Source organism: Beta vulgaris, chromosome 5 (assembly GCF_026745355.1).
Source record: "Beta vulgaris subsp. vulgaris cultivar EL10 chromosome 5, EL10.2, whole genome shotgun sequence".
NCBI lineage: Eukaryota > Viridiplantae > Streptophyta > Magnoliopsida > Caryophyllales > Amaranthaceae > Beta > Beta vulgaris.
Genome location: NC_079206.1, coordinates 33,210,862 through 33,237,161, shown reverse-complemented (window position 1 = coordinate 33,237,161; position 26,300 = coordinate 33,210,862). Strand labels below are relative to the sequence as shown.

The 26,300-nt window shown below is 36.6% G+C and overlaps 1 protein-coding gene across 12 annotated transcripts in view; it reads right to left on the bottom strand.

Moving 5' to 3' along the window:
* The window catches only part of LOC104893769 (histone-lysine N-methyltransferase ATX2), a 33,117-nt gene that overhangs the window by 852 nt on the left and 5,965 nt on the right, over window positions 1–26,300 (bottom strand). Inside the window, exons 12-24 of one of the 12 annotated variants that reach the window (XR_008969445.1) lie at window positions 26,167–26,228; window positions 25,975–26,031; window positions 24,797–24,865; window positions 24,480–24,678; window positions 23,787–24,062; window positions 23,098–23,159; window positions 22,937–23,014; window positions 22,589–22,684; window positions 21,924–22,027; window positions 21,700–21,846; window positions 20,429–20,517; window positions 16,501–16,671; window positions 14,906–15,408 (exon numbers count right to left, since the gene is read on the bottom strand). Coding sequence is in view for 1 of the 12 variants with exons in the window: in XM_057395102.1 (XP_057251085.1) it covers window positions 21,705–21,846; window positions 21,924–22,027; window positions 22,589–22,684; window positions 22,937–23,014; window positions 23,098–23,159; window positions 23,787–24,062; window positions 24,480–24,678; window positions 24,797–24,865; window positions 25,975–26,031; window positions 26,167–26,228 (1,145 nt within the window). In the remaining 11 variants the exon portion in view is untranslated. Of the gene's footprint in view, window positions 1–14,905; window positions 15,409–16,500; window positions 16,672–17,006; window positions 17,108–20,428; window positions 20,518–21,699; window positions 21,847–21,923; window positions 22,028–22,588; window positions 22,685–22,936; window positions 23,015–23,097; window positions 23,160–23,786; window positions 24,063–24,479; window positions 24,679–24,796; window positions 24,866–25,974; window positions 26,032–26,166; window positions 26,229–26,300 lie in introns of those variants that run through there. The other 11 variants (XR_008969447.1, XR_008969446.1, XR_008969448.1 and 8 more) reach the window with 11 other exon arrangements.

The following is a 26,300-nucleotide window of genomic DNA, read 5'->3' as shown; positions in this document are numbered from 1 at the left end:
AAGAGCACCTACATCATTAAGCATTACAAAAATTTAAAGCAAGAACAAGTAAAAGTTTATATATCTACAGTGCATCAATGGACATCGAGCGAGCCAGAGAACATCCCAAAGTGATCATTTACTTTCTAAAAAACTCTCAGAAACCTTGTTAAACACAGTTTTTTTACGACAAACTACCTTACCAAACAAAAATTGTGACAAACTACATTTTATGACTTTTTATTGTAAAAAGTTGCCACTTGACAGATTCTGATGGGTTGACCATTGTTTTCAGCGTTGATTAATCTTTATTCCTCCCTCTAGTCCTTTTCCCTTCAATTTTCCTGCCTATTCTACCCCACTCGTCTTCCTTATCAGTAAGATTTTTCCATGTAAAACCTGTATGTGTTTCCTCATGCTGAGATTTTTATTGAAGATTTCGTGAAATACTGATTGTGTGAATTAGTTACTGCATCAAAGTTTCAATGTGATGTTAAATTCCTCAAAAGAATGCACCATGTAGATCATAGATCCTTGTATTTGTTATACTTACCTGGATTTTTTTTTTTTTTTGGTAAGATGAATAACCTCTAAGCTACCTTGAGATCATGAGGTGAAATTCCTACCAAGTGAGCCAAGCTAAGCTTGGTATACTTATCCAGAATGGGTGTCATTATACTGACATTGCTATTTTAAATATCAAAAGTCCAATATCAGTAATATACTTATGCATAAAATTGAAAGGGATTTTTTCTTAGAGAAATTATGGGACAGAGAATTCTATTAGATCAAATCTAATTCCCCCTCAGCGACAGTCTTTGAGGGGAGGAACTAGTACAAACTATCCCCGAGTCAATATCGGTCTCATCTAGCTACAAGATCAACTACCACATTACCCCCATTTGACATGGGTGCAATATGATTCAGAAAGAAGCCTACTACGTTCAATATCCTCTCAATATTACGAATCAGGGGTTGAACAGTTTAACCTAATAGCATCATGTTTGATATTCTTAATCACATTGACTGCGTCATATTTCGGGATGATCTTTGAGAATCTAAACCCTGTTGCAACCTAAACATCATGCTCTGTAGCCACTGCTTTTGCGATCCACCTTGTACAAATCTTCTTACAGCAATAGCAAAAATCCCACCTTCCTCATCTCTTATCACAACTCGAAGATCAATAACCCACCGTTTAAGTATGAGCACTACTGTCACTTTTGTAGTCTGCAGACATCAGCAAGTGGCTTTAGAGTTGGCGCATTTGTCCTGGGACCAAATTAAGCGCAACATACGTATTATACTAGTCCAGCATCCAAAGAAAGCCACTAGCTTGTTGGGTTGGATTCAGAGCATTTTGCTCAAGGACCCACTTGTTTAACAAGCTGAGATCATTCTTATCAACGTTATGCACTGGCCAGACAGAATGCTCATAAAAGGAGGTTACAGGTGGCTCCAATACCAAACCTAGAAACTGAGTTATGCGACCAGACCTCCTGTGCTGAATCACAATCAGATAATGGGTAAATTATTAATTCAACCTCCGTTTAACAAACAGGACAATTTGTCTCTCAAAGTACTACATTAATGAATTTATCCCATAAGTGAGAGAGATAGAGTATCTCATGATACAGGGAGGAAGAGAAGTGAGGAGGCGGCAATATGTAGTAGACTCAGAAGGAGAAGAACCAGAATAAGGCATCAAAAAAAAATTCATGCAAAAGGTATTTGATCAACCCACCGCTTTTTGCAGCAAGAAAGCCATATAAGGTAGTTTATCATAGGAAGTTTTCTTTCCAGGAGGGTAGGTTCTCACAGAAAGTGTTCTATAAGGTTGTTTCTCCAAATTTTCCTCTATTTGACAATCATTATGAGGTATAATTGGGAGTGCTGATGTGAATCTTGATGAAGAATTCACTTAGTTTGGGCTCTTGATGTAGTTTAGTGGATTGTGTTTATGAAAGTTTGTATTTTTTTTGTATTTTTAATTATCTAGTAACAAGATATGATGAACCCAGGTGTATTTCAGCTCACGGTTCAACTAGGGTTTTAGATTCACTTGTAAAACAAGGGTTTTGGATTCTCTCCTGAAACTCAAAATAACTCAAACTCAATCTCTCATTCATTATGGCCGAAAATCCCTTATATAGTACAAGATTTTCCTAAACCTAATTGAATTAGAAAAACAACTAAACTTATTTATCTTTATCTTAAGGATCAAGATAAATAATTATCCTATCTTTAACTAATTATTTCACACGCCTAATCAGAATATAATTAGGAAAATTAAAACTCCTACTTTGACTCAATGATAAGGAATTAGACTCCTAAATATAATAGGATTCCTTTATCATTTACACACTTAATTAAAATAAACTGAAATTAAAACCCTAAATTACATAGAATCCTAACAGAACTAAAATTCCATATAATTATTACTATTCCCATATCAAACTCCCCTTCTAGAAAAAAACTTGTCCTCAAGTTTTGTTGTAGCCAAGGAATCATCCATGCGCGAAATCCATGATCCATCAAAAGAAGTTCACGGCTGGACAACAACAGTAGAAGATATGATACTCGTTGAGATGCGTGACCAAGACTAACCGAAGGATAACTAAAATTACTACGAGTAGCGTCATATGGTGGTAGCAAACACGTCGGTGGAGCCTTGAGCGTACTTGGGGCAGCAAAGATCATACCTTTGGGCGTGGGACAAACCAAAGAATCCATCGATAAGTTACGTTGAAAGTCATGGGGAGTGGTGCAAGGCAAAGGTTCCTGCTGGATGGGCGTGGTCTCGGAAGGAACTATATGAACTAAAGCATCCGAATTTACCTTCTCATCGGCCAGCAATTGCTTGACGAACACGATATATTCTTCCTTAGTCACATATTCTTCGTTGGGGCATTGATATTCTTCATGACCTAGTCCTTGGCACTTCAAACAACGTACCTTTGTAGCATGTCGCAAGGTGGAGACATTCATATCCAGAACAGCCAGTTGAGCACTGATCTTGGCGGTCGTAGCCTGAATGGCAGCGAGCATATCGGTTAGAGTATCGGGCATGGTAACAGGCGAGGTGATCGAAGGGCAGCAGCACGGCTGTACGTTTAACGCTGCACAGAACTCAATACATGTCAGAACAGTATGAAATTTTGACACAACAAACTTCAAGATGTTACGAGTCCAACGAGACAAAAATCATCAAATTCGGATAAGGGACGCGATTTCACGCGCCGTCGCAAGACAGTCGTGACAAACTGGGCGACAGAAAGTTGACGCAGATGTATTTGATTGCTGCGACTCCGTTACTGGTCCAAAGAGGCTCAAATTTTAACACGAGATAGATCTCTTTGTTAGCTTTCCAACGAACCAAGAAAATCGAAATTCCGACGTGTAACGGAGCCACACGAACAGATTTACCGAACTGGTAGCAGAACAGAACGCAGACGAGGGTGTGCGTGGGTGGTTTGATCAGCAGCGACGGATATGGGGGTGAAGTAGCAGCAGCCACACCAATTAATGTGAATCTTGATGAAGAATTCACTTAGTTTGGGCTCTTGATGTAGTTTAGTGGATTGTGTTTATGAAAGTTTGTATTTTTTTTGTATTTTTAATTATCTAGTAACAAGATATGATGAACCCAGGTGTATTTCAGCTCACGGTTCAACTAGGGTTTTAGATTCACTTGTAAAAACAAGGGTTTTGGATTCTCTCCTGAAACTCAAAATAACTCAAACTCAATCTCTCTCATTCATTATGGCCGAAAATCCCTTATATAGTACAAGATTTTCCTAAACCTAATTGAATTAGAAAAACAACTAAACTTATTTATCTTTATCTTAAGGATCAAGATAAATAATTATCCTATCTTTAACTAATTATTTCACACGCCTAATCAGAATATAATTAGGAAAATTAAAATCCTACTTTGACTCAATGATAAGGAATTAGACTCCTAAATATAATAGGATTCCTTTATCATTTACACACTTAATTAAAATAAACTGAAATTAAAACCCTAAATTACATAGAATCCTAACAGAACTAGAATTCCATATAATTATTACTATTCCCATATCAAGTGCTAATCGAGCAAATCGATCATGTATAGAGATCTACTCGACTTCAAAGCCACTTAACTCTGGTCGACTCATGCTCGTTACTCATTAAGCCCTTACTCAACTCGTGCTTGTTAGGATTTTGAGTCGAGTTCGAGTTACTTGTGAGTTGCTTAACTCGACTAGCACTCCTAGTAGCTAATCAAAAGAAGAATGCAACATATACATAGTCGATTTTTTGTTCAGCTAGCCAAGAAAATAAAATCGAACATTATAAACTAGGAAGTAGGTAATAAATTATAAACTAATACTATTCCCAAGTGGTAGAGTTCCTTTGATGGGTAAATGAGTAGAGCCTCCTTTCAAGTATGTACTCTTTCCTTGAAAACTAATAAGATCTACGCCGTGACCGTGGACTAGCCAGATATTGGGTGAGCCATAGGGGTGAAAGTTATCCGGATAAAAACCGAAATCCAATCCAAACCAAAATCGTAATTCGAATTGGACTCAAACTATGTTTTGATTGGATTCGGTTCAAGTTATTTAAAAAATTGGATTTTTGGATCGGATCGGATCGGATTGAGGGTGATTAGATCCAAAATAACCAAATAGTAGATAGACCTTGAATTGTATAATTAGAATTGGGAATAACATATTCTTTTTTTTTTTTCGAAATCAAATGATCGACTGCCTTTCCCTTTCCCTCAAAATCTAAGCGGCTAACATCCAATTACTATCGAAAACATTATTTTGATGCTCACATCCAATTACTTATTTTGATGCTCGTGCCTAATTTATTTCATCGAAAAATTATGTTTTCAACAATTGGATATTTCATATCGAAATCAGACTATCGTCAAAAAATTCGGATTGGATTGGTTTGGACTCAACTCCAACTGGATTGGATTTGGGTTGGAGAATTAAAATCCAAATTTTGTTCGCATCGAATTGGACTAGGCCTAAGTCCAAACCAAACATTGAACTTCCACTCCTACTAAACCATGTGAATCCATATCATGATATTCTTTTTTTGTTTTCTATGATTGCTTTCAAATCAAAAACTATCTCTAACATAGTTATAGGAAAACGGTAACCACATTCACCTCTATGTATCTCTTATGTCAATAATAACACTGCTTCTACCTTACACTTATTAGATAAGGTGTTACTTTGTTAAATAGGTAGAAATAATTCGCGTAATTATTTTATTTGGAAAAGAGAGATTCATGGGTAACACTTGAAAAAGTAGAAAAGTTAAAATAATAGTGGGCCATGTAAAAAGACAAAGGTGTAATGAGTAATGTACTGATGTAGGACGGATGAAATTGGAAATTGGAAATTGGAAAGTGAAAAGAGTAACGTGGGACGGAGGAAGCAATAAATTTTCCATTACCTCATATAAAATGAAAGTATTTAACCCCACGAATCAATCCATCAAGAGTTCCTAAACCCACTAATATTATGCTATCACATGAGGTCGATTTCCGAGAACATGTCATAAAATTGTGTTTAGTACCAATTTCAACGCAATTTTATGGTGAGTTTTGGATCAAGTCAATTTTCTTGACTTCACCCTAAATTGCACATATTTCAGTATGTGAGTGAGTATATATGCCTCTTATTATAATTAAGCACACACATAAAGTAAAGGTAATATTATATACTTACTACCAAGCTTGGCTTGACTCAGTTGGTGAGGATTCCACCTCATAACCTTAACAGCAGGGGTCGAATCCCACAAAGTGAAGGACACTTGGAATGGGATTTCCCTTACACTTGTCCCTTCCTTCAAAGTGCAAGCCTTTATCCAGGTCCTATGCGAGGGTATCCCATAGGTTATTCACTTAGGTATCTAGAATAAATAATTATGTACACAATTTACCCCAATTAGTTCATTGAATCACTTTTACACTATCCAAATGTCACACTTTGACCATTATGTTCTAAATACTCCCTTCGTCCTATAATATATATTTCTTTTTTTCACGAGAATTAAGGAGAATGAAGCAAGTAGTAGGATTTTTCAAACGAAAATATTCAATGAAATATTCAATGAAAGGAGTACTTCTTTATTTTCTTTTTCCTTTGAAAAAAAGTTAATACGCAATAAATGTTCTATGAAATGGTATACAGCTAAAAATAATGGCGCGCATTTTAAAAGAAAGGTAGGGGTATTTTAGAAAAACTGTGTAAAAATTTAGGATAATTTAGTCTAAATAAATTGATAAATATAAAAATAGGCACAATATTTTAGGACATCCAAAAAGTAATGTAAGCACTATATTACGTGACAGATGGAGTAATATATTAATACAAATGATAATATATAAGATGTTATAAAAAATATCTCACTGTATAATTTTAACTATTCATAATTTTTCTACTAATAGATAATTAGATATTTTAAAGTTGCGCATTGAGAATAGAGTCGGTCAAACCGTTGCAACTAATATGGGACGCATTGAGTAATATATCAAAAATAAGTGTGCTTTAAGCATATTGCAAAAGGGTATTAAGGATTTTTTATATAAAAAGAATAGTAACCTATATATGCAAGTAAAATTAACGCATAAAAATAGAGCAAAGCCAAATAACAACAAAATAACTATGTTACCGGACTAGGCAAAACCACCTGCTGAAGATAGAGAAGGAGATAGATTAAGAGATTTGCTCCATATGCCATTGAATTTTGAGATCTAGGGTTTGAGTAATGTTTTTACAAAGAGGAAACATCTTCAATTATTTCTTGAGATGTTAGGGCTTTTGCTCTAAAGGTATAGTCATGTGTAATTGTCCATCGCTATGGCTCTACTACCGGTTATTACTCCGACGAAGTTAATAAAGAAAGAGGAAGACGTGTTTCTTTACTCTTCCTTTCTTTTTTTCCTTTTTTTTTGAATCATGGGGTGGGAAAGGAAAGGATAAAAGACCTTTGGGAAGACTTAGATAGTTTTTCTCCCCTCCGGGTAACTTAACCATATGAAAGTAGAGATGGCCAACAATGCAGACCTATAAGTTCGCCTCACGGGCCATGGGGGCTTGGCCATTAACTATCCTGATCCAAGCCCATGAGGCTAATTAACTTGGTGGGTGGGCCATGGGCTGGAAAATGGCCAAGCCTATAAACGTCTGCTTGGAGAACAGCCGACCACCACCCAACCCAACCCATAGACCAACCTAGCCCACGGACCAGACTAGACCACACCACACCATGTTCGTTATTGTGCACATATGCATATATTGTGAACTTGTCTATCCAAAAGGGTATGAATGAATTACCACCCTTATTTGTGCACGGAATTTTCAAAGACGTTATATGGCCTTATGTAAGTAAAGAGGCCTAAAGAAGAGATGATGGTCAATTGATACCCAACTCGTTGGAGTTCAACCAATAAGTTACAAACAAAGCTTTAGAGTATCGTGATGTGTTAGACAATTCTTTACAATGAATCACAAGAGTCTCTTGAGGCCTTGCTTACTTATGAACATTAGACCAATGCAACTCTCATTCGTCATGTGTTGCAAGCTTTTGTTGATGCTATAATTGTTTTCTTTCTTATGTGTACTAGCCCAATATGCTTTATATTATCTTGGAATCTTGGAATCTTGGAATGCATAACTCTGTTATTAAAATTAATAGTGGTATTATGCTACGTTACTCGGACACCATGTTCTACCTCGCGTGTCGCGTGTCGATTCGACACGACACGCAACACGCCTGGAAATGGGTGTTGATACGTGTATCAGAAAAGTGTCGACCATCAGACACCCATTTGGGAAGAGTGAGAAAGAAACGCAAAGAAAAAAAGGGAAACAATTACTTAATTCATTGCACTTGCCTTCAGAATTTGTAATTTAGGGCATGATATCGGTCATAGCAGTCTAGTTTAGTTAAATTTTGCCAGAAAAACTCGCCGGAAAGGTTATGACATTACTGGTTAAAAGAAGAACCAGAGAGAGGGAGAAGAGAGATAGAAGATGGCGTGATGGGAAGATGATAAGTTTAATGCTTTTGTCTTTGGGACTTGGGGTACGGTGCAACAAAAATAAAACAAATGTGAGGTGCATGACAGCTGTAAAAAAGCTGAACATAATAGTTACAACTCTTTTTAGTCAATTTCACTTTTATTATTAAATCCTTATGACTTATGAGTTCTTTTTTTAAAAAAAAAAAATCTTTCCTAACTACTCCCTTCCCACGTGACATTTGTTCCTCTTCATTCTTCTCCTTTTTAAAAATTCACTCTTTTTTTTTCACTTTTTGTATACTATATACTGTGAGTGTTTAATAAAATTATTAATTTTCAAAAAGAGATAATTTTAAAATTACTTTTTTATCAAAATAAAGTGTCGAGAAATTATTTCCGACACTTTCAATGATAGACGTGTCTAGAATATTAGTCAAGACACCTTCTTGACCGTGTCGCCGTATCGGCCAAAATTTTGGAGTAGGGTGTCGGATCCTCCGATCCCTACTTGGATACAACACCCGTATCCGTGTTGGAGTAACATAGGTATTATGTATTATCAACTCATACTCTATGAAGGTAAAATGGTACAAGTACTTTAGAAAGTTCCCTATAACATATGGCTTAGCTGTTATTCTTGACCTTGGGGTCAAAGCCGGAGGTTTGAAGCAATTGCTTGAGTTTGATTATAATTATTTAGGTATTGATTATGATGTTGAGTCTTATGTTCAACGTTGCAAACATACATGCTTTAGATCATAGGCACTTTATGATAATTATGCAATGGTTTACAATCCCGGGCATGTGCTACGAAACCAAACATCATCATTATCATTTCCTTTCAAAGAATTCGATGAATATTATGCTTACCAATATGACATTCATAGTGATTTTGATATTCTTAAGTGGTGGAAACAACTTTCTGGCCCTAGTAATTTTCCTATATTGGCAAGGATGGCAGGGATATTCTTGTTGTCCCTACTTCAACGAGTAATCGATGAAAAAAGATCTGCGTTTGCAAAAAGATTCAGATGAAGCGGAGAAGAGAACACATGAAAATAGAGGACGACGATGAGGATGACCCTTGGATGCAAATGATATTTGAAGCTCGGTCACATGCTGGAACAAATCAATATGAAAATAGAGGACGATGATGAGGATGACCCGTTGCCATCCCTATTATGAACCCATTGCTCTTGACGGTGAAGAAGACGACGTTGCGTGATCCGTGACGCATGAGAACTATGTGTGGCATTGATTCCTTTAGGATACGTAAGCAACTTATTTTTTACCACTTTAACCATTACTTAATAATGAGAATTACATTGGCTTTCATTCCTTAATGATTGAAGGATGCATATGCGTCTTAATTTTAAATAAAACTTTCAGTAAGCAATGAAAGTTAAAATAAAAACTAATGTTACAAAGTAAATTACATAATAAATGTTATTTAATTAACATGAATACATTATTCATCAACTCATGATTTTCATTTTCAATGAAACTATAACTTCGAAAGAAACAGATTATATTTATTAATGTTTAAACACTAATTTTATAGTTTTAAATTAATTTCAAAGCTTATTATGTAACATTTAAAATTAGAACTAATATGGTTGACAAAAAAAAGAGGAAAATCCAATCCAATTTGCCGCAGCACAATCGGGCCCGACCCGCAAAACCCACTGCGACCTTCCCATATGAAAGCCAAGACCATCGTGGGCTGAGCAAAATTGCACATTATAAACATGACTACCTATTTTGATAGGCATTCGCAAACAAATATGTGGTTGTGATCCAAGTGCAACCCTCACTTCCTCACTTCATTTAGGTTAGATTGATTTTAATAATTTTGCTCTTGTTGCTGAATTAAAACGGATAGAGAAAAACTATAAATTTAACTATAGCTCTCAAGACACACTCAAAGAACTATAAGATCTTGATACAACTAAACAAGACACACTCAATTTAGTTTATCAATCCTAAACAACCAAGATACACTAAGTTGTAATAGGCATTTTTTGAGACACACTCAAAAGAAAGTTTCATGAAGAAACATTTTTGTCATTTAACTTCAAATCTCCTTTTATTCATCATTTGCTCTCCTCATATAGAGGAATGAAGCAGCACAAAACACTCACGAAGCCCTAGCAAAATTATCTAACTTTGGCAGTTTTTAGGAGTCACAAACTCCCTTAATTCATGCCCTACTTGATGCTACAATCAATTTTCTGTTAGAACTTGTGAAACCAGCAAATGATAAGCCTAATATCTGGTGCAATCACACGCCTACTTGCCTAAGTGTTACAAGTAATCACTAGGCTTTATTTTAAGCTTTGAAATAAAACAAAAATAAATAGGAACCCAAACAAAACTTGGGCCTTGTCACGTCCATCTTCAATCACCCAGAACTTGGGCCTTCTCACGTTGTATTCCATGTGTTCAGTTTAAGGCGGCTTCATGGGTTCCATGGGCAAAGACCCATTGATGTTAAAGAACAGACTTTGATCAAATACGATTGCAGATAAAAGATAATGATACCTCCAAATCAAAGATCAAAAATCGAAAAGAAAGATAGATGGATGGAAATGAATGAGAAGTTGACAAAATGAAACGATGAAGCGAGAGAATTGAAAGAAAGGAAGGTTAAGGAGGGAGAGGCGAGCAAGACATAGGAAGAAGACAAGGAGAGAACTCACTGGAAAGCTTCACCAACAACGAATGCCGCCAAATCTAGTGCACCATCGGAGATTGATCGTCGACAAACTCTTTCATACGCAACGGTTTCCCGTATGCCTCACAACCCCCATATTAGGGTTTTCCTAATATTAGAGCTTTCAATTGGGGGTTAAAATGAAGCAACTTCATGGAGGATTTTTGGCTGAATTTACATCTTAAAAACTACACAAAACTTCATGGAGGATTTTTTTATGTTTTACACTCACATCTTCTCTTTCTTTCGATTTTTAACAAAAGGCGGCCACGCGTGGCCCTAACATACTTCCCCTTGCATGGGTTAGTAAAAGTGTTCTTGTTGTCGCCTCGCACCTTAGGCGCGCTTTAATTAGAACTAAGCTACTCGCGAGTGTCTTCTCTCATGGTTAACGAAGCGACAACCAATTGTTGTCCACTCGCAAACTAGAGTTTTTTCAAATTTGGGAATTTCAATTTAGGTTCTAGATTGAAGCAACTGAATTCAATTAAACTCGAGGTTTTCTTCAAATAAGATTCTTCAAAGCATGTTATGGTTTATTTTGAAGAAATTATTCTTTTTTTCTTTTTTGAAATTTCCACCTCTGATGTACCCTCTCCCGCCTCAAACACAAAAGTGCTCCCAGGGCTCATGCTAAAAGTGTGAGCTTAATGTCGCCTCTTGCGCGTCACTTTGCCTAACTAGTTGGATGCGTTTTGGCACGCCTGCTATTTGAAACTAAAGGTTCTGCTATTAATATATTAGTTTTCTAACACCCTTTTGGCCCCTACTCTATCTCTAAAAATTCAAAATATAGCCAACTTTCGCTCCCCTTCAATAAAAAATGTCAGAACACCTATCACATCTACTTTTTAATAAAATATATTTAATAATCATACTACAACTTATCACATTAAACTACATGTCTCAACACAAGTATTAGCTTTCCCAAAACAAAATCTAAACCCACCTCTGTTCTCCACTCGCCTCAAAGGCCCATAACACTAAGTCATGACCTCTTTGTCACCCATATTTATTTGACCCACTTTTAACCTTAGCACGTACACGATATAATACCTTGTACTAAAAATGACGATGTACGTCCACCAATTAACTCTTGCATTCACAACATTGGTTACACAAATTTTATACCCTCCCAATCAAGTAATTTTAGTCCCACCTGAGCAAACAAAAGGGGACAAAGGGAATTGTAGTTGAATCCAATTAGAAACACAACCTCTACTCCAAAAGCTAACGTGTATTCCTTATCTTAAATCATATAAATTAATAAATAGATAAAAAGAAAAAGATGTGCAATAATTTACCATTCATCTACCCTTAATTTGCATTTCACATAACCATGTAATCTAATATAATTAACGAATTCTCTAATACAACTCTATGCTTTTTTCCACAACACTAGAGATGGCTCCAACAAGCATCAACTATCTTGGTACAGTCATTCTAGATTTCTAGTCTATAGAACCTTAATTAGTTTATAAACAACTGTTTCACCTACTCTTTATAACAAGTGGCTATTAAATACTACTTTTTCAAGTATAACCATAAATACAAGGTCACCATTGAGAATTAAAATTAAGTTTGGCTACCACAGAGAAAAAGCCATGGTTCTGAGTTACCAGAATTTTCCAAGTAGTTAACATCGTTTAGTTCTCTTTCAAATTTAACGAGAGTTTACAGATTTAGGGTTATCTGCGATAAGGGAGAAAAAGTAAGAGTCATATGCGAAAATGACCTAAATGTTAGGGTCTTGTGAGATAATGTCTTTTTTGGATGAATAATTAAAAATACTTCGAGAAAAAAGGGAAATCAAACGAGGTATCCTTGCCAGTTAGGCCGTTTTGTAAAACAACCCTCACGTCTAACCTTGTACTTTATTCAATATTTTGAAACTGAAATATATATTAATCAATTAATATTTTAGGCTCTCTATCTTAATCTCCCCCCCCCCTCATCTCTCTCTCTCTCTCACTGCACTTCAAGCCAATCTCTCTCTCCCTTCATCAAAACTCTCACCGATCTAAGCAACTTCAAAGTTAAGGCAAATTATCCTTCTCATTCTCACTCACTCTCCTCCTTTCACTCCAACTTCATGTAAATTCAAACAATACTTGAACTTCATAAAATAAATGCTAACCACAGCAAATATTTTAACAACATAACTACCGCAAATATGAGTATGAGACAGGAGTACTAGCACAATTACTTCCTATCTCAGAAATTTATGCCGGAATATATTTTCTACTCAAGTGATTGTTTTTTCCCTAGCCAAAATCATAAAAAAAAGAAAGTTCAGAAATGTACGATTAAAGAAGAAAAGGGGTGGGGTTGAAAACATCGCACATGGTAAGAAGAGAAAGAAGGGGTGGTTGTTAGCCATGGCCAACCGATGACAGAGCGCCAAAGAGGGACAAATGCATGAGGCTAAAGACAACAAAGGGATTAGAGAGAAAGAAGAGAAGAAAAATCAGGGTTATTATGCTTTGCATAGTCTTTGTTGAGATTGAGGCTCGGAATCTAAGTAAAGAGTGAGAGAGTGGTGGTTAAAGAATCCGAGAGAGAGAAGAGAGGGGGAAAAAGAAGAAAGAAAAATGGATTTGTTCACTTTTTTCTATAAAAAAAATAATTAATCATTATATGTTGTTAGTTGTCCGTCAAGTTCAATGACATTTTCCACGTTCAACCCTAAAAAAGGCATGCAAATGTGATGATCATTCTAGAAAATGGCCCAAACGTCAAAGTTACCTCCCATGATTTCCTAAAAAGAAAGACACTGAGCAAGTGTCGCACATACAAAAGGAGGGTTAAGATAACATAGTAGCACCAACATATAGAGAGGGGACAGCCAGTCAGATACGAGTATGGGTACGGGGACCAAAAACATTCAAATCAAAAATTTTGAAAATAGATAAGACTTAGATTTGGCAAAATATATACTTTCTCCGTTCTTTTTTTAATTGTAACATTTCCCTTATTAGGAAGTTTCATATTAAGTGCAACATTTCCTTATTTAGTAATATCTTCTCTTTATCTCTTTCCTATCACATGTGTCCTAATTTTTATCTCTCTCTCCTCATCACATTGGTGTCTTAAAAAATGTGTCAATGGGTTATGTTGCAATTATTATAGAACAGAGGAAGTATACATATGTAATACGTAATGAACATTATTACAATAAATAAACGACATACATGTAAAAACATAAATTGATCAGCCTTCTTCCTAGAATATAAGTAAAAAGTATATCAGGTTAATTTAGGTTAAGAAAGAAGGGTTTAGGGTAACAGTAATAATGTTAGTTGGCTTCCCTAGATAAGTGAATAAGAGATATACACAGGGTTGCACCATTGCAGTCTGCAGTCTGCAGTCTGCAGTCTGCAGTCTGCAGTCTGCAGTCTGCAGTCTGCAGTCTGCAGTCTAGCACAACAAGCACTACAGCTTTTTTTTTAAGGAAACAAGCACTACAGCTTTATTTATAGATAAAAAGTGTTGGACGCCTGTACTCCGCCATGTCCTCTTTCATGTGCTTTACTGCCTTCTAGACTTAGTACTAATAAAGCATAATGCATTAGCTAAACAAACAAAAAAACAAGGGTCATCAAATTAAAACCAAAAAATAGGGCATTTTAAGCAATTAAAAAAAGAAAAAGGAAGAGAAGAAATAGGAAAGAGAGAGAAAGAGGTGAGGAGACAAACTAAGACTAACCGGTGGCGCTAACGACCCAGCAGTGATGGGGGGCGTGAGAGGCAAAAATCAAATTGGGGAACAAACTTTAAACCCTACATGTGACTTTTAGTTCTCTAAAAGTCGCTAAACAAGGCTGGGTACGTCTCTCCTTGACCCGATACGTACTCAAGACGTACACAGAATTGACCTAGCTGTACCAAGTAGCTTCTAGCCGCACCAAGTTCGTTTCTGTGGACGCATTTTGGCCGTAGTCGTAACGCACCTGTACCAGGGTACGCGATTCGAGCCTGCAGGAGCGTACCCGTGCTTCAGAGAAGATAACGCATGCTCTTAAGCCATGAGAAGTTTACATAATCAAGCACCTCACCCTTGAATTCATCTTTACAATAACAAGAATAAGGAACTGGAACTAATGATTTGAGCAAGCCCAAGCTTCAAATATCTGTCTACTTCTCTGTTTCAAAGTGCAATACCTAATTCCAGCAAACTCATGTCCGATCTAACCTTTCATCATCCTTTATTATCAAGTCACAAAAACATCAATGGGAGAATGAGGACGCACTAAACATCCCAAAAAAGTGCCAAGGATAAGTGCCAAAGAGAGAACATAAAAGAAAAAGAGATGCAAAAGATTAGTACTATTTTTTTTTTGAAGCACATGAAAATATGGTAAGGCTGGAACTAACGAATGAAAGATCCGAAACATGTATGGTCTATGTAAATACAAAGCTATGCTCATGGACCCCATGAAGCTAACTAGAAGACATAAGGAAGAAAATCCGAGGGGACAAGAAAATCCAGAAAAAGCTTCAAGCATGAGAAGCTCAAACACTTCCTCTGTGTTTAACAATGAGAAAGCTGAAGAAGAAACGTAGCTCTTCTTCCCAAAAACAAGAGAAGGAAGGCAGTCTGAGATGAGAGCGAATTGTAGGGAAGAGATATGCTGTCTCCAACAGTAAGAATCTCAGAGGGGCAGCAATTGACAGTAGGGGTCTTCTGCACAAGGGAAGTAGAAGATGTATCAGCTGTGATGTTATTTTCAAAGCATAATCTTGTTACAACAAAATCTGACATAAACCAAGAGTAGGAGTTAGTTTAGACGGAAGAAGATGCTTGAGATGCTACTAACTATTGGGCAGCCATGAACGCACAGACGAACCACTACTAACTTACGAATCAAGCTACTATACGCAAGATAAACAAAAAGCCAGCCACTTTACTGGAAATGGCAATAGCCAACAAGCTCTACTAAAAAAATCACTCTCCATTGATAGTGTTAACAGCACATCATACATATCCTACGATCTCATTTTCCTTGTAGCTGAGATTTAAAACAAATATGATAAGCTCAAAAATGGGCTCTCCTTTGTTTGAACCCTTTTCTCCTCTATAATGTACCATCTTTACCTTGGTTTGACCCATTTTTCATGACCTATTGATGTCGGGGATATTTTGTGATTTTCAGCCCTGTTTAGTTGTTTTTGTTTCATTTCTAGGCTAAGGTACTGCTTTCAGCTCCTATGCACGTAAGAATTTGCCTTTGGAGGTATGGATTAAGCACACAGGGAACCAAGGGAGCACCTTAGATGCAAAAAGATATTTTCAGCAAAGGGTGTTCAGCAGCCGGAGACCTTACTGAACCGATTTGGATTGAAGATCAAAAACTTTCAAACTGAGGACCAAGAAGCGGAATGAAAGGAAGTGGATCAGACATGGACCAAAATGCCTCTTTTCTTCCTTTAAAATTCGTCAAAAACTTTGCCTTTAGAGTATGTATACCTTATCTATGTCAAATAAAATATAAAATGACTACTTGATGTCAAATAAAAAATGAAATGACTGCTTGTCAAATAAGAATGAAATGACTACTTAATGTCAATAAAAAATGACGACCCAGAAAGGAAAAATGTCAAGGAGGTTCTTGTTCCTTTCAGGCTTTCACTACTTAATTGCTATTCTGGAAAACAGTACAAGAGTGCTGTTTCCATAAGGAGTTGCCTTTAGAGTATGTATACCGAGTGTCCGAGTCAAATCACAGTTATATCAGCAGCATATATGAGACAGAAGAACTCTGGCCATTTCACTCACCTGGATAAGGAGGGGAACCCGTGCTCCCACGTTGTGACTGCGTACATAATGCAAATAAACAAACCAAGGACAAACTATAGCTGAAGGCAAAGGAAAACCAGATCCCATGTTTGAGGAATGCGGCCCACAACCTTCATCCATTCCTAATTCTGTCAGCCTTTTATGTTTATCCTGTAAGAGGAGTATGCCATTACAAATTCTCAAAAGAAAATCATCTTCACAATCTATGATAAAAAATCCACAATAGCTTCTGTGAGAAACATCAAGTGCAGCTCTCACTAAAAAATGATTATACGGTCTCTCAACTGTAATGTACTATTGTTGCTTGAAGTCTTGGGTTTCCTGGTAGGTGAAAAATATTATCTATCCTTGTAACCCCCCGAATTCTGCAGCTTAATTGGCAATCACAATGCTACAATTATATAGATAATCCATAAAGAGAAATATTGGTCCTATAAGAGAAAGATTATCTATCCTTGTTATCCTCCCAAACAGTATTCTTTAACCTATAACAAACAGAAGTTTTGGGCATTTTCTCATCTTTCAATATTGGACGACAATGTAACAGCCCAGCACAGATCATTCAAACCTGTTCGTCATTTCAATCCTGAAACCACATTGACTGGCCCATGTGAAAGCTGACACGCAAGGCATCTAAAAAGGCAATAGCCAACACTCTCACAACCAACAAAGGAATAGGCCATTCATTAATAAAATAAAAACTTTTGCACTTTTTTTCTTCAAAAAAGCTCATCATCCTGTTCTAAAATTTAAAGATAGCCCAACATATGTGGACCAAGTAATGTCCACAGGATCAAGAAAAAGATACTCAAGCTACATACAGCAATACCAGACATTTCACTCCCCTGAGAGGCTACGTCAGCATCATCACCCACATAGAGCATCGAAGATGCCTATTCTTCTTGTTTACTGTTTATTACCAGTTTTACTCCTGAAAATATCCAATTTCTCTTCCGAGATGAAACTACACACAAATAGTCCCAGCCACATCCATAACGATAAGAAAAGGCTAATCAAGATACAAAGACTGCTGTAACTTAGGCACTCCCTAACACTAAGAAATCTTCAGTCCCATTTAAGTCATACCTAGTGTTACCTAATACATGGAACGCCTCGGATTGCGTAACAGGCACGGGAACACCATTTGAGAGTTGAGAGAATTAGGGTCGCGAGAGGATTTTTTTTGGTACGCATTTTGGGAACATAATTCGTTGGAACATAATATGGGCCAATATATTAATTAATACATTGATTCATCAAAAATATTCTTTTTTAAAAAATATAAAAGAATTTCGAATAAGCTTAGTATATTGATTACCTTCAGCTATTCGAATTTTACTTTTTTGGTTAAATCTATTTTTTTGAAACTAACACTACATAGTAAACAGAAAAATAAAGCTGTCACAAGATGCTGCCAACTGTAAATGTAGTAATTAAAAAAGTTACGTCCCTTCAACCCTTACCCCTTCCCCACTGGTTTTATGTTTCTCACTCTCGCATCTCTCTCCTTCTCTCTGCAACCGAGATAGAGTTTGAGCCTTCTCTCTCCCTTTCTCTGCAACAACGTATGCACTCCATCAATAAGTCGGTGGGCTCGCATCACGTCGGCGACCAAAAACCCCAAAGTCTAATTCTCCTTCTCTTAGTCTGGTGCCTAATTTTCAGATCTAGGGTTTCTCAAAACCTAACAACTTAGTTTTATAAGGCGAAAGGCGCAACAAGGCACAAAGCGCGAGGCAGAGAAAGGAGCACAGCGAAAGTGCACCTTTGGTGTCAAAAACTTATATAATTAATAATAGAACATTTTTATACTCAAAAGAACACAATGATTAAAATATACATAAGCTACTGTAATTTTTTTTAAAAAAAAAAAAAAAAGCTGTTGTAAAATTTATGATTGCTTATTTACAACATACCAATGAAGTTGAGGGGCTAGTATTTAAAAAGAAATTAAAAACTAGCCATAGGTAAGAAGAATAGAAGCAAAAAATTAAGGAAAGGAGAAGGAAAGAGGGAAAAAGGAGGAGAGAAAAAGAAAAAAAGTTGAAAGATATCACGTGACTTGGTCACTTGACCATGTAATAGCCCTATTATAGACCAGAATCAGAAGGCCAGAAGCCTCGAAAGCTTCACAAAGAAGAATGAGAAAAAGCATAGAAAGATAAGAAGATTGGAGAAACATAAGGAAGCTCGCCGGAAAAGATCAAAGGAAGAAAAAAGATCGAAGAGATAAGTAGAGAAGATCAAAGAGAAGACCGAGGAAGAGAAGATCGAAGAAGAGAGAAAGACTAACCTGAATTTTCACCGGAGATAAGATGTCAGACTTCCAAGGGTGGCTCGCCGTGGTCCTATGTCACTTCCGGCTTGGTGACCATCAATTGATTTTAGGTTATGAGTTAGGGTTCTTCCCTAAAAATTAGGGTTCGTACCCAAATATTAGGGGTTTTAATTGGGGTTCGATTTTGACGAGATATCATGCAATTCGCAAATGGCTTTTGCCCGAAACTAAAAAATCAAAGGCAAGGTAAGTTAAAATTGAAAGAATTTTAGGTTTTTTCCAACTTTTAAACTCAAATCTACTCTTTACCACCCTTCTCCTGCGCTCCTCTATTGAAAGCGGCCGCCTTCGCCTTGCGCCTTTGCGAAGGCGGTTCAAGGTGCTCGCCTCCTAGCGCATGTCGTGGTTCGCCTCGCCTCACTCTTGGGATGCGTTTTGGGCGTCACCTAGGTCTGCCTGCCGCCTAGGCGCGCCTTGGACGCGCTTTTTAAAACTAAGCCTAACAGTTGCTCTCCTTCCTCTCTCTTGATCCGGAATGCCAATTTCGTCAATATAGGTAGACTTCCCCACCGATTTGGCGCGTAACTGAATCGCGTTTTGGAACGGGCAAACTGAAACATGATTTGAGGGGGTAGGGGTAAATTAGGTAACACTCGTCATAACCAATACTAAAAAGGGGATATCTATTGTCTTACATATCAACTTTTAGTGGAGAAAGTCGTACTGTCGTAGAGTATGTTTGCCTGATTCTAAGGTCATATAGTTTTATATATATAGGTTCAATGAAATTAACCATCTTCTACAAATCATAAAAAGTTCCTCATTTAGCCATAAATTTCTATCTAGAACTTCAACTATACTTTTTGGTGGTTTAAAATACTTACCAACCAGCATTTCCTTAAAACAATAGTATCACCGTACACCTTATGCTAGGTTGCATAGAGATGAATACAAAAATAGGCAAGACAACGCAAAGAAAAACGTGATCATGAATAAAAAGACACATGCACAAAAAATATATATGAAAAAACTTTATAATTTTACTAAATTACTAAAGAAGAAATATTAAAATCACTAATTTTTCTAATTAGTTTTCGAATTCTTACCACCCACTTTTGTGAAAAATAATAGACCAAGGATAATGTATTTCTAATTATATCAAAGTCATGATAAGGATCAAAATACATATCATTTTTTATTTTACGTTTATATTCATGGCCTTCATGACCTTTTAATCTTTTTCTACCATTACCTTACTTAATCATTTAGACAATCATTTACTATCAAACATTTTAGACTTCTAGGGAAAAAGGATGTTGTCAAACATAAATAAGTGTCGTAAGAATTTGGGCATGTTAGACATTTGTTGGTGTCAAATATGTGTCAGGCAATAAAACATGACACTCACATGGAGTGTTTGTGTAACCTTTATATCCAAAAGACGCAAGGTGCATGGAGACGCAAAGGGTCCCTCAAGCCTGGATATAAAGTACAGGGCGAAGATGCACATATCTTGTAGGCAAGGCACAACGTTACTTTCTTTTTTTTCTCTTTGAATTGTAGTATTTCAGTAAATTAGTCCCAAATATTGGGAAACTGAAACCAAAAAAGATAAGTTAAAAGACAAACCTTCATAAAATTATAACTTTAGCCATGACCCACAGCCCACATGCTGACACTACACTGCTAACGATCCATATCGAATTGAAAGGGACCTACTAAGTGGAAAGAAAAAACAGAATAGGAGGGTTATTGACTTCCTTTCATGTGAAAGCTTGTCACGGAGACCACAGAGAGGGAAAAAAAAGAGAATAAAATAATATCGGCAACAGAGAAAGACAAAGAAGCAAACAGAATTTAGCTTCAGCACTATACAAAGTGGATCGAAGAGGAAGAACAGAAGAGAGAGGAAGCAGGACAGACCTGCCAAAAGTTGTAGCACCAGTAACCGTGGGGAAACACAAATCGGCAGTCTGTCATAACTGTCGACCTCCAATTGTCAAAAGACATCAAACTTCACAATTTAGGGTATTTTGCTTTCTAATTGATGATACAAATCAAAACACCTTTTTGAAATTCAATGAGGGATCTTGGTTGAATTTGAATCTTAATCCGGGGTAAGTTCTATTTACAGGAAATTAGATTCTTTTAAAATGCTAAACTCAGATCTCCTTTCCCTCTATCGTGTTTGCAATAAGCGGCAAAGGCATCGTGCCTTGCGCCTTGCCGGAAGGGGTTGGAAGCATGCCACCTTGCGACATAGTTCGAAAAATGCGGATTCTGTCACGATCGTGGTAACGGTCACGGTGATGCGGTAACGGGGACTATACGGTTGTTGTACCGCTAAATATCGGCTCAAACCATAAGATACCCCTTGAACCCACCTCAGATGCGTTTTTCTACAGCTTTACAATGCGAGTAGTATCAGTTTGGTAGCTTTGGAAACCTTTAGAATATGGTGAAACGACCCAGCCTTTTTTTTACACCATGCTTTGCGCCCGTTGTAGATTGCTGCAGCTAAGTTTCTAGTGTTATTTTCTTTGTGCCTGAACTCGATACTCACCACGGCACACATTTCAAACTATGGTGCAACCCAAAGATTATTGCAGGTAAAGATCATATGCAGTAGCACAAAAACTCACATATAGCAGCTGAGAAATACAGTGAGCAAAGGAACAAAAGGTTTACATACATCCCAAGCCAATCCAACAAGATCTCTCCCCCAACCCCATCACCCAACTCCCCTTCCCCCACACAGAAAAATCAACGAAAAACATCTTCATAAATTAAAACCTAAATTTCAACGAAAAATAGAGAAATATAAACACTGTCCGCAGTCAATCTAAGAACAATATGACTAAATAGTGATGAAAGAGAGCCTGATATGTGCATTTACTTACAGCTCTTATTCTCCCCTCCAATCAATCAGCTCACTGCGAGGAACATAGAGCTTAGCAGCCTGCTGTTCAGCTTCAATATCGTTAACTACCCCTCGACATCTTTCGGATCCACAATAACATGAAAGTTGTTCATCTATGGAAAGGAACCTATAACATGAAAACTTAAGCTTATCAGCTGCCAACAACTGGAAAGAATGCAAAAAGACCAAGCTCAAAAGTCAAACCTGTAGTCATAAGTCAGTTCCTCCCATTGTTTAATATCTCTTTTGGCAAAAATTATAATGTGTACATCACCACTAACAGTTATAAATCTAGAGTAACAGTTTGGCTGCACAAAATACGAAATAGAGTTACATATCTCAAACAGTCTTTGGTATGACTGATTCCAAACAAAAACACAATAAATAACTTTCACCGCGCTTGATGAACAAGACATGTTCAACCTTTACAAAGCTCAAACATAAAGCGTTATCAATGTAGATACTATCATTTTCTTGTACCATCCCTTGTTGACCATAAAGAACAATGTAGTGTTACCAATCATGCCTGAGTCAGCAAGTGGCGACAGCAACAAAATTATTGAACACTAAGCGCAAAGGTAATTCTCACAGACCAATCACAGACAAAAGAAATGTCGGTGATCTGAACTGCAGTGATATTTCACAGCATAGGAGTAATGGAATAGACAAATAATCTTATCAATTATAAAAATCATACAACATTACTTTAACAATTTAACTAGTTCAATTTGTACTTTCATGTCACTATTGACGTGGGTGTTCCTGAAGAATATATGGAGTTTAGTAGAAAAAATTTAAGCTAAGGAAATGAGAAAAAGAGATCTCGTGAACTGGACAACAAAAGATATAAATAGAGACAGAATAATTACTTCACATGAATGGTTGATCAAATGAGCAATACTTCCTGCCCGCGTAGCATCAATAACACGCTCATCATCAATCCTGAACATATAAGTTCCAGCACCCTGCAAAACGATACCAGACCAAGTCAAAGCTGGTCTTACCATATTTAAAAGATAAAATGTCTATATAGACATAAAGCATAACAAAAGAAAACGGCAATAGAAGCTGGGAATTTAGATCATAGAAGAGAAATAATAGACTAGTGATAACACATTATCGATGATATACCGACTAGAATGCCAACAAGTATCAATGATAATGACCATCTTTTTGAACTAACACAAGAACACAAGTAAATGTTCAATTTGACTTACAACTAATGAATTGTATATTAAGTGTTCTCTTCGATCAGCCACCGGAGGTCTAACAACTTCGCCAGTATATTCAATAACCTGAATCAAACAAAGCAAGTGACTACATTCTCTTGCAAGACATTTATAGAAGTTGAGATGCTCAAACATAAGAAAAAGTTTACCATATCTCCAGCTTTATGTGGCTGCTTCGCAAAGATCCCAAATCCATGTATTCTAGATTTACCTACCGAAAAAAAAAATTATTACACACATAATACTCTCAAGTTACGCAAACATGCAGATGCATATACATACATACACACACATAAATAAATACATACATACATACATCTATATACATATATGCACATACATACATATATAGATACATACATACATACATAATTAAGTATATGTATATCTAGGAAGATGTTGTGAGAACCAATATTCAACTAAAAATGAAAACAGCAGTACGATTAGGGAAAAAAAGTACATTTTAAAAACTTCCACCCACTTATTAGTGTTCTGTTGGGAAAAAGTTTCATTTAGCTTGTAGATTGATATTCATGTATACATTATCTATTCGCAAGATTTATGAAACCTGTCGCACAACTTTGCTTGATTTAAGCATACCTTGTATGCCTTTACATTCTAAGTTTGTAGATGCCTGTGTATCGTATATGGCAACTTTGCAAGTCATCCAGGTTTCTCACATTTACTGTGCATGGTATCAACACATCGATGACACTTAACTGAATAACTCAAGGATACATTTTAGCATGCATGCCAGCCTTTAGTTGGTCTTTGTTGTCTTATTCTTCGTTCAAAATAAACTATGAAGGCTGTATGCCTGCAACTTGCAAGTCCTTACCAAATGCTAATCGTTTCCTAGTAGTCTCCCTCATGTATCTATATTTATCAGCCATCGAAAGTATGCTTGGCAGAGCTTCCTGGTTTGACGATCCACTTTGAATTGCTGAAGAAAACTTAGAGCCAGTATCCACATTGTCCTCCTCGGAGGTGCGAGACATGGAATCATGCACATAATAACAACCAACAAGGTGTGGCATATTCTCTAAAAATAAACGTTTTGCTGATGCTGCGGCCGGTTCTTTACGTCCTCTTCTGGCAGAATAATCATAAGGCTCTGTTCGTGATCACATAAAAAAGTCAGAAAGCAGATAATGATAACAACCTTGACATGATAATATATGCAGGAAATACACTAAAGTATTATAGTTACAAAGAAAAGAAAATTAACTCAATGCATATACACCACAAACACATAGCAAAAGATGTTGAGCATTACATTAGTTTGAACACTTTTCAAGAATATAAAAACACTTGCGACTTGTAAAGTTAGTCTAAACTCTGAGGGATGCGACACAGAACATATTTGTCACTAAAACTATTGCATTTCATTCATAAAATCACTTTAAAAAAATTCAGATACGACGAGCTCCCGTCTATGCATAAATCAAAGGATGATGAATAAAACAATAAGGTGTGTTTTACAAACATAAACAATTTTCCAGTAACCAGATATACCATAACCTTTACCTACCACAACGTGCACAGCCAGATTCATTCGATGGCGGGATATAGCTTGAATTCTGACGAGATTTTTTTCCATTTCCCTCATCCACAATCGGACGATCATTAGATGGCTGCTTATGTTTCGTGCAGAAGGAAAGTAAGCGAATACACTGTTCTTCCTCGTCTTCATCTAGTGAAATGAGATGAAGTCTGTCTTCATCTTCCAGCTATACAAGCATAAATTTTCTGACGTTAAAATTAATTATAATGTAAATAAAAAATCCAAAGGAGGCTTTTGAGAGAAATTCACAATGCAAACACTAAAACTAACAAAATAACATGTACCTCAACACAATAGCCAGAAACACGTGCACAGAGTGGATGATAGGCAACACGACAAGTGCTGTTAGAACACTGAAATCACATGACGAAAAAAGGTACAGAGTTTATTCCTTTGCCAGAGATATTGACCAAGACAGAATAGGGAAAACAAGAATTGACTAAGGAAGCTTAGCTAATCCTAAGCAATGGTAAAGCACAGATACAAAATCAGAGGACAAGACGTGTCCTGCATATTAATCAGGCACTCGCAATTTTTCCAGTTTCTCTAAATTGTCAAAAAGTGACACATAAAATTTTAAAAAGAAGAAAAAAGAACCTGCATGCACAAAAGAAGTCAGGCAAAACCTCAGAGACAACTTTCATGCTGGCTGCCTGAAAGTTTACTTTTTATTCTCCTACTAGCATCATAATCTAGCTGAAAATGCTCCACACTGAAACCCTTAATTTTCTCCTCCCATGCGTGCGAAATCCCTTTCAGAAGCATACTGATACTGACATATTTACAAAAAAAGCCTTGGCAGGTAAAAATTTTGCTTAAAACAATAGTTCAGGTGCACCCCTACAGGAGCTGGAAGTATCTGTCAGTTCCTGACCAATTGTCATATTGTTTTTCAAGACAAGGATTTCAGCAACGCATAGCCATATTCCTTTTTCTCCCACTCTCTTCTCCTACTTCAGTAGTTAACAACTATTCAAGATAACCAATTGAAACTAAAGTTGACACTAAGTTCTTCAACTCTAATTTCACTAGCCTGTTTGCAAAATTATCTTCCCCAGGGTAAGCAGTGTGCAGACACAAATTATGCAGCAGCCAGACTAAGTGATAGCTGTGCTTTACCAGTGGATTATTTGAACTTGTTTCAGAGTCACCTAAGCTCTAAGTCACAGATACAAGGGTTGCAAAATGATACTACTTTTCCATGCTAAAACCAACGTGAAATATACGGAGCCAAAACAGCCCTACCAATTCCTTACAGTGGCATAACAAGAATAGAGCACATAGTTCTGCTATCTTGTAGCTGTATCAGATCTCACATTCTCGAATTGTTCCAAAATAAAATATATAAAACAAAGAAAAGGTACTTGCCAAATTTAATAACAGAATCAGAAATTGAAGCCAAAGACAAATCCTTAATAAAATTTTGGAAAGATATATAGTATACAGCAGAAACCAAGTTTACCTGGATGCATGCTCCATATGGGACATGACAAATACTACATAACAGCTTCCAGCGGTCCTAAGTGAAAGATGCCTCAAAGAAGTTAGCACTGGAAAGTATTACATCCATCCATGGGCAACCATACTATAATAAACAGATTCCTTTCAGGAAAAAAAAAAAAAAAAAAAAAACAAAGATACGATTAAACACTACCTTATGAATTCTGCTCAGACCATCTATTGGCTCCATTCTCTTTATATCAGCTAAGCACGTTTCTGCAAGAATTTGACTATAGTCAAAAAGTGAAAAAAGGCAAGTCCAAAGAACAAATCGCGCAGTGCACAAAC